We start from the raw sequence: 18,571 nt of genomic DNA on the forward strand, positions 1-18,571 counted from the left end.
AGCAGGTTTGTTAAACGTCATCCATGGTCCATAGTCATTAGAAATTTTATCGTACATTACATTATCAAACTGAGTTCTGATGGCAGTGTCCAGTTCTTCTTCCACTCTAGTATCTTTCACAGTATTGGGGCACTTCTCTAGGTAATGTTCGTACCTACCAAAACCATAATTTATTGTATCTAGTCCTTCATATTCAATACAATACATTTTATTCTTTAGTGTATATTTGGATAGCAAAGGTTTATTCAAATGAACCTCTACACAAACCCTCGCAAATTTGCCCCTTTTTACTGCCACAATTTTCTTCTCAACATATTGGACATCACCAACCATTTCTCCAAGCTTCGTGAGGAACAAAAAATTGTAGTATTCAATAGGTAAGTCTGGAAATCTCACCAAGTAAGGATATTCTGCACTTTTGCATCATTAGGATCAAAGTTCAACCTCAATGGTTGAACGAACAGTACATGGTCGGTAATGAAGTAAGGCCATCGCAAGATAGCACGCTGATAATCATTCTCATTCGAAAATTTGCAATGTAGAAATCGTTTGTCAAGTTAATTAGACTAACTGTGCCTTCTTTAACCCAAAAAATGAGTATCTTTTGTTGCCGGAATCGAAATTCCACTCTTTTTCCCAACACCTTGATGATCATAGAAAGGTTCCATGGCTTCCATAATGCTTTATTCTCCTCTGCTGACAGTCTGATAGAGGGACATAAAGGATCTTTGTCATCCTCCAATTCCTCATTGGATTCTGGTTCAATGGAAGCACGACTTGCAAACAGAATCCAAATGCAGAATTGGAGGATGGCGAAGATCCTTTGTGTCCCTCTATCAGTCTTTCAGCGGAGGAGAATAAAGCATAAATTTTTTGTAGTTAATCTTTCTTTTGATTGGAGATGCCACATATTTCGTCTATGTTAAGGGGTTGGGCAAGTCATCAATTCTTTTGGGTTTTTTTGTTGATGTTTGCAGATGTAGGATCCAAAAGTTTCTCAAGCGACACCAACGACATCTCGACGGTTTCGTTCACAGCGTTCATCTAATTTTTATACTCAATCAAGATCGTTTTAAATTTTGAAGCCCACGAGGAGTTCATTATACATGTTTATCTATACATCCCTAGCATTGGTCAAAATAATATTTTAAGTGACTAGTTGTTTAACTTTTTGATATTAACGTTATTTAGGTGTTATTTAGTTAGAAAATATAAAGTAGTTGTTTAGAGAGGGAATGTTTCAAAAAATTGTGATATTGGAAAATCGAAAACGAATTCTAAACAATTCTAATTCTTGAACCTTTTTATTCAAAGTTGATAACTTTTATAAAATATTTTTTAATTTATAAATCATGAGGTTGAGATAATTTTATATCGATAAACTGAGAGGACATTGGTGTATTTCACCTTGCTTTCTTAATAAGAAACCGTTATGACACAAACAATTTATAATTTAATGGATATTGGGTAAATTTCACCTATAGCTTTCAAATTTAATTTTGAGTGTTTTACTTTAGTATATATTTATCATTTTTATGTTTATAAATCACAAAATTTAAAAAGATATTTTCTACTGTATTAATGATATAATACATCCGACTAATAAAAAGATGAATGCATACTATCTCATGAGAAGATGATTAGTGTTAAGAATAAAAGTGGACAAATGATATCAATTCGTTTAAAAGTATAAAATTTCATTTGATGTATTGCACGAGAAGTATAATAGTATTTCTCACTAAAAAGTACGGTTGTTCAAAATATCAACTCATTAGATTTATTCACATATAAATCCGAATATATAAATCGAGTAATCGGGTTACCGCTTATAGCGCATAACACTCATGTGTTATGCAGCGGGAGAAATCAACCCGTGATATTGTATTACTGGTCACACAACTCCTACACCAAACTTCTTTAGAAGGACATACGACAAAACCACGAGCTAAATGCAAACTTATGTATAAAAATATGAGTTCTTTTGTGTCCGATGAGAGGGACCTGAGACCTCTATTTATAGGCTTAAAAGGATAATATTTATTTTTTTTTCTCAATTTTATTAGAATAAGGTGTCAATTTGCACCACAAATCCAAATTATAAAAGCTTAGGTTAGGTAGGTGTTAGGTTGGGGTAAGGGTATTTTGGTCTTTACTAAAATAGTATAAATCTTACCCAACCATTATTTTTAACCTAATTATAATAGAATTTAGCTTAGTTGACATTGGTCAAACGTTTTGAATGCATTAGAGAGGTCTTCGGGGGTTGGCTTCTTCTCTCTTGCTAATAAAAACCATATCGTCCATGTAGAGTTGCATGGTCTTCCCGATATATCCAGTGAACATTTTGTTAATTAGGCATTGATATATGCCGACCACATTCTTTAGTCTGAAAGGTATGATAGTGTAATAGAATGTGCCTTATGAGTGATCAAGCTTGTTTTTCAGCATTTTTCGGGTTCATAGGGATTTGTTGGTATCCTGCAATCGCGTCGAAAATGGATAAGATTTTGTGACTAGCCATCTAATCGACTAGTTGGTCGATGTTGGGCAGCAAATAATATTCCTTAGGGCTTGCTTCGTTAAGATATGTGAAATCTACATTCATAGGGTATTTCCTATGGGCTTTCTTTACAAGCACTATATTAGAAATCCATAAGCAGTAGTTGACTGGCTTAATGGAAGCTACAATCTTTAGTTTGTCTATATTGGCATTGGTGGCTTCTTATTTGTCTCGGGAAAGGAAACACTTCTTCTACTGGATAAGCTCTTGACTTGGGTCCATGTTTAGATAATGGGCAGCTTGGTTGGATGAAACTTTAGTAATGTCAGACGTTGTCCATGCAAATACCATGTCATGCTCCTTCAGGGTGCTCTTAATATTGATGCCAAGTACCAAGGACAAGTGGGTGCCCAACTTCAAAGAGTCTGCTCCTAGGTTGAAAGTTTCCAAAGGATTGTGGAGTGTGTGGCCTTTAGCGAATTTCCTATTCGACCAAGTGTAATGTAATTAATAGTGTATTATATCATAAAGTTTAACTATTAGTGAGAATACTCTAATGAAATAGAATTTATTGAGTGGATCTCATATTGATGATATATTGTTTATGTAAATGTCTATTAAGCGATTGTATGGTATAAAAATTGAAAATGCTCTTACGTTCTTTTATGATTTTTTTCCAACCCTAAATCAAATGGAAAAGAATAAACGCACCAACGGTAACTATTCTTATAGTTAAATAAGGAATTTGATACGCCAAAGCTCAAAAAATACAAGAAATGATCCAATATTCAATTAATATCACGAGATTTATAAAAATGTAAAATCCGACCCTCCGATTATAATTTTCATATGTATTGTGTCCCTTTAACTATGTTAATGAATATTTTATAAAAAAAACTATGTTAATGAATACATGAATGTGTGTGAAATTAAAAAATCATGAACCTCATGCATTTATTTGAAAGATTAAACGTTTAATTAAGAAAACTTGAAGGCCTAATACATATGTTATCTTTTACTTGGTTCAAAATTTCAACTAGCTCCTTGAATTTTTAAAAGTTCTAAATAATACATATTCTTATTCAATTACATTAAATAACCATTATTTCTCTATAGAATTTGTTGGATGCAGAAAATGAGAGACACGCTTTATAACATGTCAAAGTACTCGTGGTTTGTCAAGATGAAAAGTCAAATAGATAAATAAATAAAAACTTTAGAAAGTTCACGGGATAGTTGAAGTTTTGAAGTTATTTATTATAAAATGAATAATTATATGAAGTTATTAAATATGATTGGATAAGATGAAGATGAAAGAGATTATTAAATGTAATTCGAAAAATAAGTTTTGAGGGAAGTACTCATTCCATTCTCAAATAAGTGTCGTTTTAGATAATTGTTTTTGTTCTTTTTTAAGTGTCGTTTTCGTTTTTCAATAAAATTTAGTACAGTTTTTTGGTCTAAGCATTTAAATTTTGTCTTGATTTATATGTTTTTTAAACTTTCAAAGTTTTTTCTCCAACCATTATAGGAGAGAGAATTTTTATTTAGTTAATCCATATAAATTTATTAATTTAAGTGCATATTAATTGTGTTTCTTAATTTGTGTGAAAAACTCTAAAACGACACTTATTTGAGAATGTAGGGAGTATAATATATTAAGCCAAAACGGAAAACATTACTTAAAAATGCTATTTTGCCAAAATAATGTGATAAATTTAAATCAACGGTACATCGTTTGGTGGTAACAATATCAGCTTTCAAATGTCAATTTCGTAGTCCGTACAATCAATTATGCAAAACTGTTTGTCGTGTAGACAGACACAATAATTAAGGAACTCAAGGCATGCTTTTCCCATGCCGAATACATGTTGAAAACGTTGAAAACAAGATTCATTTAAGTGAATAATTAATCAAAACTAGATTTAGTAAAAGTTGAATTATATGCATTTTTAAATGACCTCAAAGGGGTAATAATTAATCCTAGAAAAGTTTAGAAACTAACTCGTTTAGCTTATCCGTTGTTTATTATTACATTTTACTTACAGTTTATAGTTTGCTGTTGGAAAAAACTGATTATTCTAAAAGCAAATAATAGATTTCTAAGCAAATATTTAGAACTCTTCATTTTAAAGTGAGAATACAAACATGTGGAGAAAAATGGGTAAACAAACACATTCTAAGAGTATATTCAAAAGATTCCTTTGTTGGGTTCCTAAGTTAGAATTTAAAGAGTTTAGATTCAAAACAAACTCCTAGGGAGTGATTGTTTCAGCTTTTCGGATAGCATACCGTAAAAAATATAGTGTGTGGTTAGATTTATACAATAACAACACTTAACATTTTTTATGAGAACACCAACATTTTGGTGCTTTTCACGAAAATTCCAAAAAGCTGCTTTTCGTGAAAAGTTGTTTGTATATATTTGATGTTGACAAAAACCTTGTTTAGTAAAAAGCTTTTTTCGGATGAAATTAGAGGTTGAAGCCAGTTTAGAGGTTTTGACTACTCAAACCTCTAACAATGATGTTTGGTGAAAAAATATCTGAAAGAGCTTAGTGGGTCCAGAAATCTAATTTTAAAAAGGCTGGTTTTATGAGCTCTTTTGATTAGTTTATTGCTACATCTCTTTAGATGAATATTTTTTACCCCTAATTACAACATTTTAACCCCAAATAAAATATAGCTATAAAATATAAAGTTACTTATTTGTCATTTTACACTAACAACTATTAGCAATCCGCTAACAAAAAAAAAAGGTAATCAGCTAACAGTTAACAGTTGTTTCCAAACAGGACCAAAATTATCATTCTATTGTCACACATATTTCTTCTTTAATATTGTTTTTATTCCTATAACATTATTACCGAAAAAATAAATTTATGTCCAATTCAATAAAAAAAATTTATTTTTTCTTTTTATTTAGTTATTTAGATTATTTTTATTAATTTGAATTTTATTGCAAAAATTCCAAATATAACGTTGCACGTTTCGCCGATTAACAAATAATGCTTTGTGGCTTTTTGTTGTTGCTAAAAGTGGATTAAGGTACTCGTTGTTAGCAAAACTAAGAACTTTTAGATTGACACCATCACTTTTGTCCATTGATAACCGCAAATTAGAAGTTACAATAATTAAATTTGTTTAGTACCACGTTTATCATGGAACTATGTTTTCAATTTTCTAAAAAATCATAATTTTCGGAGGATTCTATATAAACGTGCACTTTCTCTCTCCTATTAAAAAAATAATTAAATAACCTCAAAATTAAAAGGTTGAAAAATTAAAATTGATTAAAATATCAATTTTTGGAATTTTTTTTTATTTTGAGTTCATCAACAGGGTCGGTCCTGTGCCTAGGCCAGGAATGCGCCGGCCTAGGGCTCAAAAATTTTATTAGTTGTGTACATATATATAAGTGATAGAAAATAATTTTACATCAAACTCATATAAGTGTCTTAGTGTTAAAGCTTACATTCCTCATTCCAAAGATCATGTGTTCGGTTCTATGTTTTTTTTAGATATCCCCACCGCAATAATGAGAACTTAGCTGGAAAAAGAAAAAAAAATCCAAAAAAATTTTTATTCAAATTCACTTTTAAACACTCATTTATAAAGGCTTATAAATTAAGACTCTAAAATATATTTATTAAAGTTTAGAATTTATAAATTTATGTCAAATGATATTTTAAGTTTTGTCGAAGGTTTATAAATTAAGAGTATAGATTATATTTATTAAAGTTTAGGATTTATGAATTGAGGTCTAAATTTTTTTAATTAGAGTATTAAATCATACTTTATTTCTTATATATGAAAAATAATGACATATTGAAAAGTAATTTTGATGATATGATTTAATCGTACTTTTTGTAACCAATTATGATATTCAAGTAAAAAGCTCTAAAAATTATTTAGTTTTTCTTTGTCCAAATTGAGTTAAAGTTCTCTTACAAACTCAATAATTCCGTCAACATTTATTATATTGGCTTTTTACCTCAAAATAGAGTGATTTGGTGCAATTATAAAGACCAACTTTCTAAATTACTCAAAATGCAAGGCTTGACTTTACAAGTAACTATCAACTCTCACCTATCATTTAGTTGCAAATTTCACAAAACATAGAACCTCTTTGCAAACTTTTAAAGGCAAAAAGCATTATTAGCCCATGCTCTTTCATTTTTTAGTTTATTAAGCTCTTGATCTTTTATTTTTGGTCTCATTAAGTCCTTGATGACAAAAAAAAAAAAAAATTTGAACATAAAATTCGGTTAACAGACTGTTATTCATTGGACCTGTATTTGAAATTTGTATTTTTTTCACTGTTTTAAAGTAGTTTTGGATGTGTAATGTGGCTATAAGAAAACTGTAAAAACCTTAATTCAAACTGTAAATTTTTTTTTTTAATAATTTCAAATATACATGAAGTTAATAATGTCTTTTTAACAGAAATACATATTCACAACTTACTAATTTGGTCATCAATGGCTTAATGAGACCAAAAATAAAAGATGAAAGACTTAATTATCCAAATAAAAGATCAATGGCTTAACGAACCAAAAAATGAAAGATCATGGATGCTTTTTGCCACTTTTAAACTATGAGATTGTCTTTACAAACCGATAAAACCACATGATATATTTTTATACATTCTCTTTAAAATATGTCCGCATTAGACATTTTAAATACTAACAACAACTGTTCATCAATTTTTATCAAATATTAATAGTTAATCTGCTAATAACAAATAGCTAACAGTGAATAACGAATAACATCAACTAAAAACATATCGTTAGTCACAAATCACTAAGAATCTGAATTTTTATCTCTATTATTAAAGGGTCTTTCTCCACTCCTAATCCATTCCTTATTTAATTTTTTTTAATTGAGATAAATTTGATTTTTTGATTGATAAATAGATGGTACTGAAAATGTATTTAAGTAATTTTGGCATATTATGAAGTAAGTTCCAAAAAGGGCCATGTGTAAACACAGTCTTCAATTATTCTGACAAAAGTTCAACTCAACAACACTAGAATTATTGGTTCTTGTTCTTGTTCTTGTGTATAAATATAAGTCCAACTCACATCTTATCTAAACTCGTTTCGTTTCTGTGTGTTGATTTTGCGAAATAAATAAAAAGAATGGGTTCAGAGGTAATTAAGTTATGGATAATTACTATATTAATGGTACTGGGAGTGGCATCATCATCATCATCGGAGGATTATAGTGCAGAAGCAGAAGGGTGGTTTCGGAAGGTGCCATGCTATTTTATATTTGGAGATTCATTGGCTGATAGTGGAAATAATAATAACCTTCAAACTTTAGCTAAAGTGGATTATCAACCATATGGAATTGATTTTCCTCAGGGACCAACTGGTAGATTTACCAACGGTCGAACCATTGTCGATGTCATTGGTAATCCTTTTCTTCACCTTTTTCTTTCCTTTTTATTTTTTTATTGAGCTGAATTAACCTTGTATGGGTAGAGGGCAGCAAGTGGCGAATATTGATTGGTTGGGGCCGTGTTTAAAAAAAATTTAATAAGTCTGAACTTTTTTCGCGTATATACACATGTTATAAGTATTATTGTAACATTTCTCAAAATTAAACTAAATTTTATTTAAAATTTTAAATATATAAAATAATTTAATTTAGAGAAGGGTCGAACAAGCTTAAATTTTTTTAGAAATTTAGATTTAAAAAGCGTTTATCTTTTACCTCTTTATGGACCCTGGATGACCTATATCTTGGAGGTGCTAATTCAGCATCTCCATCAATATTTTTTAGAGACATGGGGTCGGAACCACCCCTAAGGACAGCTGCACCATTGTCGCCCTACCCCATGGTTCCACTATTGTCAAAAAGGACATTTTATATCCTTCATTCTTAGATGTTTTTATAGCTTTTGAACTTATTTAAAATGATATATTGGTTACTTGAATTTAGGTGTATTGAACCTTTTAAATAAACTAAATTTGTTTATAATAATTTATTGTTATGAACTTGCTTAAAATGATATAATTTTTAAGATATTTTATAGCCCTAATGCTCCTCCAATCCCTTTAACTTGTCTAAATTGGTCATTTTACCCTCTCAACTAATTGAATGTCCTATATACCCCCTTAACTCAACAAAAATGGTATTTCTCATTCCTTCAACTTGTCCGTTTACCCCTCCAACTCATAGAATGTTCTATTTACCCCCCTAACTCTACAAAAGTGGTATTTCTTACCCCTTACAATCCGTTATCGAAACCTAAATTGATATATTTTTTAAACGTTAAACTTATATTTGTGCAATTGTATACGTGAAGCCTAAATTAATACTTCCATAAAAACCATAGACCTATTTTGGTACCTTATCCCTACATATAATGTCTTTAACTTATTTATATTAATGTTCTTGTTATTTATATCTTTTATTCATTTTTTCTCTTTTCAACTTTTTTGGCTAGTTAAATTTTGATTATCTAATTTTTGTAATACAATATTATTGTAATAAACACACGAAGGATCAATATAATTATCAAATTAAAACAAATTAAAAAAGTTGATATTAAAAAATATATTTTTCAAACTCATTTGAATAAGTCCTATTAATTTTACGCTATAAAAGGGTAAGAAATGCCACTTTTATGAACTTAAATGGGTAAATAGGATTATAAGATGTGAGAAATACCATTTTTATGGAGTTAAATGGGTAAATAGGACATTCGATGAGTTGGACAGGGGTAAAATGACTAATTTGAACAAGTTAATGGGGTGAGAAATGCCACTTTTATGGAGTTAATGGGGTAAATAGGACATTCGATGAATTGGATGGGTAAAATAACCAATTTGAATAAGTTAAGAGGGTTGTAGAAACATTATGCCTATTTTATACGAAAAGAAATTAGTCAGAATCTCGCTGCCATTTCGTAAATTTTTGGATCCACCACCGTCTATATTTATAGTAATTTTCTGTTAATATTTGCTTGAAAATTATAAAGGTAAAACTGCAATGTCGAAAATGTTAATAGTACAACTGAATCAGCCAGAATTAGGATATTTTTCATTAAAAGCCATAGGCAAATGCAAGGAGGTGATTGTGTAAATTATTAGTGAAACATATATAATTTGGGATAAAATAAGCCTATTTATATGCTAAGGTTTAATATATCAATTGTGTCTGAATTTGGCAAAAAAAAAAAAAAAATGATTGATTCCATGTTTCATTATCACTGAACTTGCTTAAAATATTCGTAAGTTCTCATGATAGAATAAGAGAGAGGATTTGAACAAGTTAAAATGTGAACAATTTTAAGCAAATCCAGAAGCTGTTAAATTAGTTTAAGTAAATTTAAATAGCGAATAGATAACTTTAAACAAATCTAGTGGACTAACAAAATACTCTTAAATTTAGGAGCACATTTAATTTTTTTGGATCAAGAAAAAGTCCTGATGTATGAAGTTGTATAGTACATAAATAAAGATAAATATGTTTTGAGATGAATTAAGCTTATATTTATTGTAATTTTTGTTAATATTTACTTGAAATATGCAACATCTAAAATATTAATAGTACAATTGAATCTTGCCCAATTAGGATATTTTTTTAGAGAGATACTCAACATTTATAATATTATTGTGTGCAGCTGAGCTTTTGGGATTTAAGAAGTATATTCGACCTTATGCAAGTTACAATTTTTTTGATATATTATCTGGAGTGAATTATGCGTCAGGATCGGCAGGAATTCTTAATGAAACCGCACAACAAGTGGTAAAGACTAAACTTTTTTTTGGATGAAAATGTGGAAATAATAAGATTTACTAATTGCAATTTTGGTAGTGCAGGGTGAAAGAATAACATTTGATATGCAGTTGGAAAATCATAGAAAAGTAATGTTGTGTTTGACAAAATTCTTCATAACGGAGAAATTAGCTAAATGGTATCTCAACAAATGCTTCTATAGTGTTGGTTTCGGCAATAATGATTACATTAACAACTATTTCGTCCCAGATTATTACGACTCAAGCCATAAATATACCCTCCACCAATTTACTCAACTTCTCATTGAACAATACACAAACCAAATAAAGGTAATTAATTATACTAATGTTAAATTTATTTTTCAACATTAGTATTTGAACTGAAATTGTTGTTTGAAATGATTGGATAGAGGTTGTATAGCTATGGAGCAAGAAAAATAGCGATATTTGGTTTGGGGTCATTGGGGTGTACACCATTTGCAATCGCTACGTATGGAAATGGGTCGTCATGTTCGGAAATCATGGAGGAAGCTTCCCGTCTTTTCAATAGTTTGCTCATTCCACTTGTTGACCAACTCAATCGGGATTTTTCAGATGCAACTTTCACTTACATTAATTGTTATGGAATCGGACAAATTGCTGCTGAAATCGGTATGTATGTATATATGTATATATGTATATTCTTCAATTAGGATGTAGGATCAAATTATACATTCACACGTTAAACTCTCCTGATGAATTAGATAAACATCAAACTCCGTAAATCATATGTTCATGAGTCGGGGTAGCAGTCCCGTCGGCTAAACTTAGATAGAAGAAACTAAAAAGGCTTCCTAAATGAATATCATAACTAACTATAAAATTACAACTATATCAATTTATCAAACTTATTTCTGAATATGTCATTATTTATTATTTATAACAAATAAAGTATGATTTTACACTCCAATTTAAAAATTCTAAATTTCAATTCATAAATTCTAAACCCTAAACAATATATTTTAGACCCTAATTTATAAACTCTGATTTTTAAAATAGATTAAAATATAGTGAATTTATTAATTTGACATCATCCAAAATTATGATTTGACATAGTATGAAGTTTCCCAAATTAAAATTAGGCCAAATCCAGGCCCATTATGTATTTAGAATTCATGAAAATAGTATAAGAGGGCTTAGTAGAACCCACCTATTAATATTAACTTATTAATTAATTGATTATTTATAAAATAATATATATGTAACTTTGAAGTTAAAATTTTAATTTACATAATTTTATATTTATTTTCAAGTGTAAATTTTATTGTTCTATCATTAAAAACTTATATTTTTTAAGGTGGGCATGTGTGTGGGCTAGACGGGAATTTTTTTTTTCATAATAGAATGGCTTGGGCTTGGGCTTGCACTAAGCACTTTTAGGTATAAGCCCATTATGCCTATCCCATGAACAAATTTCATCTAAATCTATTACTCAATTTTCAACCAATGTTATTCATTTGGATAGAGAATGAATCTACTTATTCTTTTCTATATATATTGTTTTTACAGTCATATTATATTATACGTATAAAAATCTCTTTTCGACTCTAAAAAATGTTTATATTAAATATATACTATGTTGAAAATGACTCAATAATTCAAATTAAATTAGAAGTTTTTTAAACACCCAAAAGTTATTCAATTTCAATTGAAAAGAATAAAAAGAAGTTTGGATTAAAAAGAAATTTGCCCCAAACAATGTTAAAGTTGTGCAAAACAAGCCATATAGGAGAATAATATATATATAAATTCCTTTTTTTTAGAAGAAAATAAAATCCCATTTTAATCTTTCAACCACGCTTTTGTTTTTTATGAATTTGGACTAAAGATAGTTGAAAAGTGAGAGAAAATTATAAGATTCATAGTTTTAGAGAGATAAAAGTAAAGGATGTGAAAAAAGTGTTTTTAAAATATAATATTTATCCTCTTCCATGATGTAGGTATAATTAGCTGAGCCATGTAAACATTATATTTTTGAGTTAGCTTATAATTTACTTTTCACATATCAAACTTGTTTAATCAAATCTGACACAATGTATATATGTGCTTATAAATTAATCAATTATTCAATTTGTTAAACTGAAATTTTAGAAATGCATGTGCAAATATTAAAAAGATCATATAATGTCCCGAGATGTTAAATTTCTATTTTGCACGGAAATTCTTTTTAAGTAGTGTTTTATGTTTCGTGTTCGTTTCTTATTATGTTTCCATTACTGTTTTTTAACTAAAAGTTTTTTTAGAAATAATGATTTCGAGTGTTTTTTTTCGTTTTTGTTTCAGTTTTCGATACAACTTAGGTTAATTCCATTAACAATAAAAGAATCTGATGGTGTAGGATTCACAAATACCACATCTGCGTGTTGCCCAGTTGTAAACGGTGGACCATGCATTCCGGATGAAATTCCATGTAAGAATCGGACAACATATGCATTTTGGGATTCTTTCCATCCTACTGAGGCTTTAAACAAATACATAGGACAAAGATCTTTTCAAGCATTGTATCCATCTGATGCTCATCCTTTTGATATCAGAACCTTACTTCTGCCTAATCAACAAATTTCAGCGGTTTGATCATTCATTAAGAATATTTAGTATTTTATTATCATATTATCTGTATTAAGACTTGGACTGGATTACTGTCTTTTCATCTATTGATGTTATAATCATATATCAGCTTCTTTCTAATAACATATGTGTGCTAGCTACTATCATCCACTGTCTGTTTTTACTTTTATATTCTATTTTCAATGATGGAAGTTTAAAAGAAATTAAAATTTCTTATTTATATATGTTGTCTGTGAGTGTGGAAATGTAAGAGACCTTTAGTTCCTTTCGTGTGACTTTATGACGAGTAAAATGGAAGTCGATTTCGAAGTACTTCTAGCGATCATGGAAGATTGGATTGACAGTAAGGTAAGTTGCTCCTAAGTTGTCGCACTAAAGAATAGGAGTTTGAGTATAATTATATCCAATTAAAATTTTCCCTAGCCTAAATTGCATAGGGTAGATCCTTGAGAGACTCATATTTGTGTTTTACATGTTTTGAAACCTATAAAGCATGTTAAAACTCGATCATATCCGATGATATTTGTGGCTTTAGTGCAGGGTATAAGCTCCCACATACCATTAAAAATTAAAGCATTTCATATTCATTTCTTCTCTCCATTTAGACTTTCACATAACCTTACTGTAACAAGTTGGCATTTTTATTTCAACAGCAACTTGAATTGCCTTTGGACGCAAAATGCTTATTTGTGAGCGAGTGACCATTTTATGTATTTTCGTGGGCTGAGGAAGGGGTTGTGTTTCTGTTATTTGGGAAATGAGGGTTGTTGTTTCGGTGTCATTTATTTATGGTGGTAATGTAGGGATGTTAAATGTTTTGGTCAGTAGGGTGCGAAGTGTTTGTTGTAGGCTGGTGGGTTTTGGAATTTAAGGTAGAGGCTACTGAGTATTTTGAGAAATATGGAGGTGAGTGCTATTATTGGATCAAATAAATAAACTTTCATAGGTAATAGAGGAAGAGTATAATTGCTGGAAGAAAATTCTCTTGCCTTACTACTTGTATTGATAGGTATTTATAGATTACAGACATGACTCTTAGTAAACAACATTAACTCTCTATTAATACAGATACAGAAATGACTCTTGGACAATACACTAAACCAAATTAAAGACTATTAATTATAAGTTTATTATTTCAACACACCCCCTTAAACTTATAATTTTTTTTATCCCTTAGTTACACCAAGAACAACTCTCAATCTGCTGAAATCTTCCAACTTCAAAGCTTTAGTAAAAAATATCAGCAACTTGATCTTTGGATGGTACATGCTTGACTTGAATTTCTTTTCTAATGCATTCTCTAATGAAGTGATACTTGGTGTCAATGTGTTTGCTTCTATCATGAAAGATCAGATTTTTAGTCAACGCAATAGCTGACTTATTATCAACAAAAACATCAGTTGTTCAATCTAGAGCAAACTTCAAACTTTTTAACATCCGTCTCAACCATATTGCATGACAAACACAAGAAGCTGCTTCAACATACTCTGCTTCACATGTTGAAAGTGTAACAATTGCTTGTTTCTTAGAACTCCAAGCAAAAACAGCAGTTCCCATAAAAAAACACAAAACCAATTGTGTTCTTTCGATCATCAACATCTCCTCCCGAATCACTATCACTGAATCCATACAATCTGAAATTGTTTTGGGAAGAGTAAAATAAACCATAATCCAGTGTATCTTTAACGTATCGAAGTATTTGTTTTGCTACCTCCATATGAGTCAAAGTTGGAACCTCCATGTAACGACTAATGAGTCCAACTCTATATAAGATATCTGGCCTTATACATGTCAAAAATCTCAGCCTTCCAACCAACCTTCTAAATAAAGTTGGATTCACTTTTTCTTCAACATCATGCTTTGACAACTTATTTCGACAATCCACTGGTGTAGAAACTGAATTGCATATATCCATCTTGAATTCTTTTAAAATAGCTTCTGCATATGACTTTTGAGATAAAAAGATACCTTCATCACTTTGTTTAACTTCAATTCCCAAATAATATGACATCAGCCCCAAATCAGTCATCTCAAATTTTTTTGTCATCAACTTCTTAAATTCTTCAATCATCTTTTGATCACATCCTGTGAAAATTAAATCATCAACATAATTGCTCTGATACCAATTTGTTGGATCAAATAAATAAACTTTCACAGGTACAGAGGAAGAGTATAATTGCTGGAAGAAAATTCTCTTGTCTTACTACTTGTATTGATAGCTATTTATAGATTACAGACATGACTCTTAGTAAACAACAATAACTCTCTATAAATACACATGACTCTTTGTGAAACAATACAACTCTTGATAAATACAGAAATGGCTCCTGGATAATACACTGAACCAAATTAAAGACTATTGATTACAAGTTTATTATTTCAACACACCCAATTAAACTTATAATTTTTTTATCCCTTAGTAACACCAAGAAAAACTCTTAATCTGCGAAAATCTTCAAACTTCATCGTCATTGACCTCTTCACTCCAGCTGTCATCATCCATATTATTATCTCCATCATTTTCTTCGAAATTCATTGTTATTGACATCTTCACTGAGTCTTCCATCATCCCTATTATTATCTCCACTGTTTTCTTCTGCTTTGTCATGGTCGTCTTCATCATCATTATCATCATTAATACCATAGCATCACTATTATCATTGTCAAATGGTATTTTGTGTTTTGGATGAAAAACATAACTTGTAGTGCACCTTCTACAAGACATTGACACAATATTACTCATGTCAATTCCCTCAAGTTCTTTCACTCTTTGCTTTCTCTTTTTAACTTCCTTGATTTCTTTTTCAGATGCTTTTGATGACAACCCTTTTTTGGAAAATATCTCATTGAGTTCCTTGATTAGCTTAGCCTCACGTTTGTTCTCAGGGACTTGCTTGATTTTATCAGAGGCTTTCTTAATACCTTCTGCACTTCTATTTTCCTTTGCTTCTTCTTCCACATGCTTGCTTTGCTTCTCGTTTGATTCTTTGACTTCATTTTCAATCCTCTTCCTCTTTTTAGATACTTCAGAATTTTGCACCTTTTGCTTTTCACTAATTTTATCCTTTGGTTTTACTTCATCTTTATATTCGTTGTCCTCATCAATTTCTCTGTATGAAGACTCCGAATTCTCATCAGCACATAGCAATACATCATCTAAATGATCGCTTATATATTTCTTGTATGGATCAAGTGCAAATTTATCAAGCCCAATATCTTCCTCTAAAATTCGACAAAAACAGACCATTGTAACTTCCTCATAATTGGCTTTAATATAGGAAGCTCTTTTCATCATGGCCTTACTAATGCTGCTCTTACTTGGAACTTCTTTCTTCTTACTGACTGGATCAGCTTCTGGCAAAAGACCCATCACAGGAGAATCTTCCATTTTCTCCTCGTCATCAGATACATGTTCTTACACCTTAATTTCTCCTAAATCCTCAGAATTGTCATCATCTTAATCACTTTCTAAGGACTCCACCAGACATTGCATGGAAAATTTCTTCTGTACATCCAAAGCATGTTTCTCCAATCCCAAATCCTTCTCCAACAACCTCCTGGTCCCTTCAAAGATCAACAACTTGTTCTTTGATGTCATTGATGTAGCAACACATAGCTTTCCAAATCTGTGACTTGATCTCCCATGAATCAATCGTGATTTCTCTTTTCATCATGATTCTCAATTTTCAGGAGAATTTTTGTCTGGATCTGATACCAATTTGTTGGATCAAATAAATAAACTTTCACCGGTACAGAGGAAGAGTATAATTGATGAAAGAAAATTCTCTTTCCTTACTACTTCTATTGATAGCTATTTATAGATTACAGACATGACTCTTAGTAAACAACAATAACTTTCTATAAATACAGATGACTCTTTGTGAAACAATACAAGTGTTGATAAATACAGAAATGACTCCTGGATAATACGCTGAACCAAATTAAAGACTATTAATTACAAGTTTATTATTTCAATAGGTTGGTTTGTTTGAGTAATATGCTGAATAAAATGATCATGAGATAAGGAATTAATGTGTGAGTAAGGGGCTGATCATGAGGTACAATTTCAAAACCGTGTGATTTTGTGATCGGTGGTATTGCAGTAAATGGCTCTTGAGGTGTAGGAAACATAATTGTTGGAGAAGAATTTGACGAACTGGTTTGGTACGAGGAGCGATATTCACAAAACCTCTTTGAACTTCTGTTTCATTTCACATGTCGCGTGCCTCTGGGCCACACGTGGTGCAAACTCAAATGGGGGTTGGATCGTGGGGATTTTAATGAAGTTGTTTGGGCACATAATGAGGCTACATGTTGGTTTTTCCCTAACCACGATGATTTGGCTTCGCAGTTTGCGATAACCGTGAAGAAAACTCATAACTGTGAAGTATTATTCTGGACAAAATGAACTTCATCATACTATCAGTTTGAACTATTTCTAAGTTCCATTTTGCAAAATATATCTAAAAACTAACAAAAAAAATACAATGATACCCTAAACCCTAATCCAAAGTCGCAAAAACATAAAACAAAAACTCAGAACCCTAAAACCAAACGAAAGAAATTGCAGAAATTCAATAGATATGTACCTTCTTACCGGTTTTTTCCATTGAAACCCAGAGAAGAAATGTAGAGAAGATAGTACTTCGAAGTTGTAGAGAATACAACAACTTTGAGTTTACAGAGAAAGATACAAAGAGAAAAAGAAGAAACAGAAAGAAAATTCTAAGTTCTAATATATATATATATATATATATATATATATATATATATATATAAAGGATATTATAGGTAATTCTTAAATGTAATAGTCTAGATATGTAATGTGTTATGTAATGAGTTTAAATATGTAAATGAGCCTTGATTCAATTTTATAATTTATCCTATATTTAAATCAACGGTAAAGGAAATGCATTTGTCGTGTAGTCGTACTGATATCAGTAATATGGAGGAAAAAATCATCTTAACCCCTAATCATTTGGATTTTAGTGGATTTATTTATAGAACTTTTATTTTAAGACATCAAACTATAATTATTTATTTTTAGTCGTATTAAATTTATATTTATTAAATAAGTTAACAGTAAAAAAACTAATTCAATTTATTACTCATTTATCTATGTGTTGAAATTATATTATTTATAGTTTACTTTGTATGTTTTCACCATTGGATTAATTTTCTAATCCATCATCCAATGGTGAAAACAAACCAAGTAATGATACTTTGTTAAAAACAAAGTAACCATAGAAGGCACCGCTCAAACAGAGTTTTATGGCTTCTTTATAAAAAAAATTAAACCTCTCAAAAATAGTATTCACTAAATGAATAGTATTAAAAAATAATGATTAGAGAATGGAAAATGCATGTTCTTTTGCAAGGCATAGACCTCTATATTTTGAAAATGTTATATTTATTCATTTAAATCGTTTAAAATGACATATTAATCCCTTAAAATCTAAAAGCTAATTTTAAACATGTTAAAAGAACCATATATAATGCAATTCTAACTTCCCCACAACTAACCTTTATTAAAATTACACTAATAATCACTTTATTAGGGTTAATTACACCTATGGACACTGAACTTTATTTATTTTAACATTATGATCACTGAACTTCAATTCTTAATTATATGACCATCATTAAATTTTACATTTTTTAAGACCAGTGGTCACTCAATGTCTCAAAACAACCGTTGACGGTCTCAAAATAAAAA

The 18,571-nt window shown here is 30.1% G+C and overlaps 1 protein-coding gene across 1 annotated transcript; it reads left to right on the forward strand.

The window, feature by feature from the left end:
- Window positions 1-7,572: 7,572 nt before the first annotated feature.
- Window positions 7,573-13,008, forward strand: LOC136232104 (GDSL esterase/lipase At1g29660-like). Its single transcript, XM_066021139.1, has 5 exons — window positions 7,573-7,915; window positions 10,134-10,258; window positions 10,333-10,578; window positions 10,659-10,899; window positions 12,626-13,008. Exons 1-5 carry the CDS (start codon window positions 7,642-7,644, stop codon window positions 12,859-12,861), a joined length of 1,122 nt encoding a protein of 373 aa, XP_065877211.1. The 5' UTR covers window positions 7,573-7,641; the 3' UTR covers window positions 12,862-13,008.
- Window positions 13,009-18,571: the final 5,563 nt, after the last annotated feature.

The sequence above is a fragment of the Euphorbia lathyris genome, chromosome 6 (genome assembly GCF_963576675.1).
Source record: "Euphorbia lathyris chromosome 6, ddEupLath1.1, whole genome shotgun sequence".
In the NCBI taxonomy this organism is placed as follows: Eukaryota; Viridiplantae; Streptophyta; class Magnoliopsida; order Malpighiales; family Euphorbiaceae; genus Euphorbia; species Euphorbia lathyris.

Excerpts from the sequence above, each read along its gene's own strand:
- LOC136232104 (XM_066021139.1), top strand. The coding sequence starts at position 7,642 with ATGGGTTCAGAGGTAATTAAGTTATGGATAATTACTATATTAATGGTA. Across the intron at positions 7,916-10,133 it reads AACCATTGTCGATGTCATTG|CTGAGCTTTTGGGATTTAAG; the intron begins GTAATCCTTTTC and ends TATTGTGTGCAG. Across the intron at positions 10,900-12,625 it reads ACAAATTGCTGCTGAAATCG|GATTCACAAATACCACATCT; the intron begins GTATGTATGTAT and ends CTGATGGTGTAG.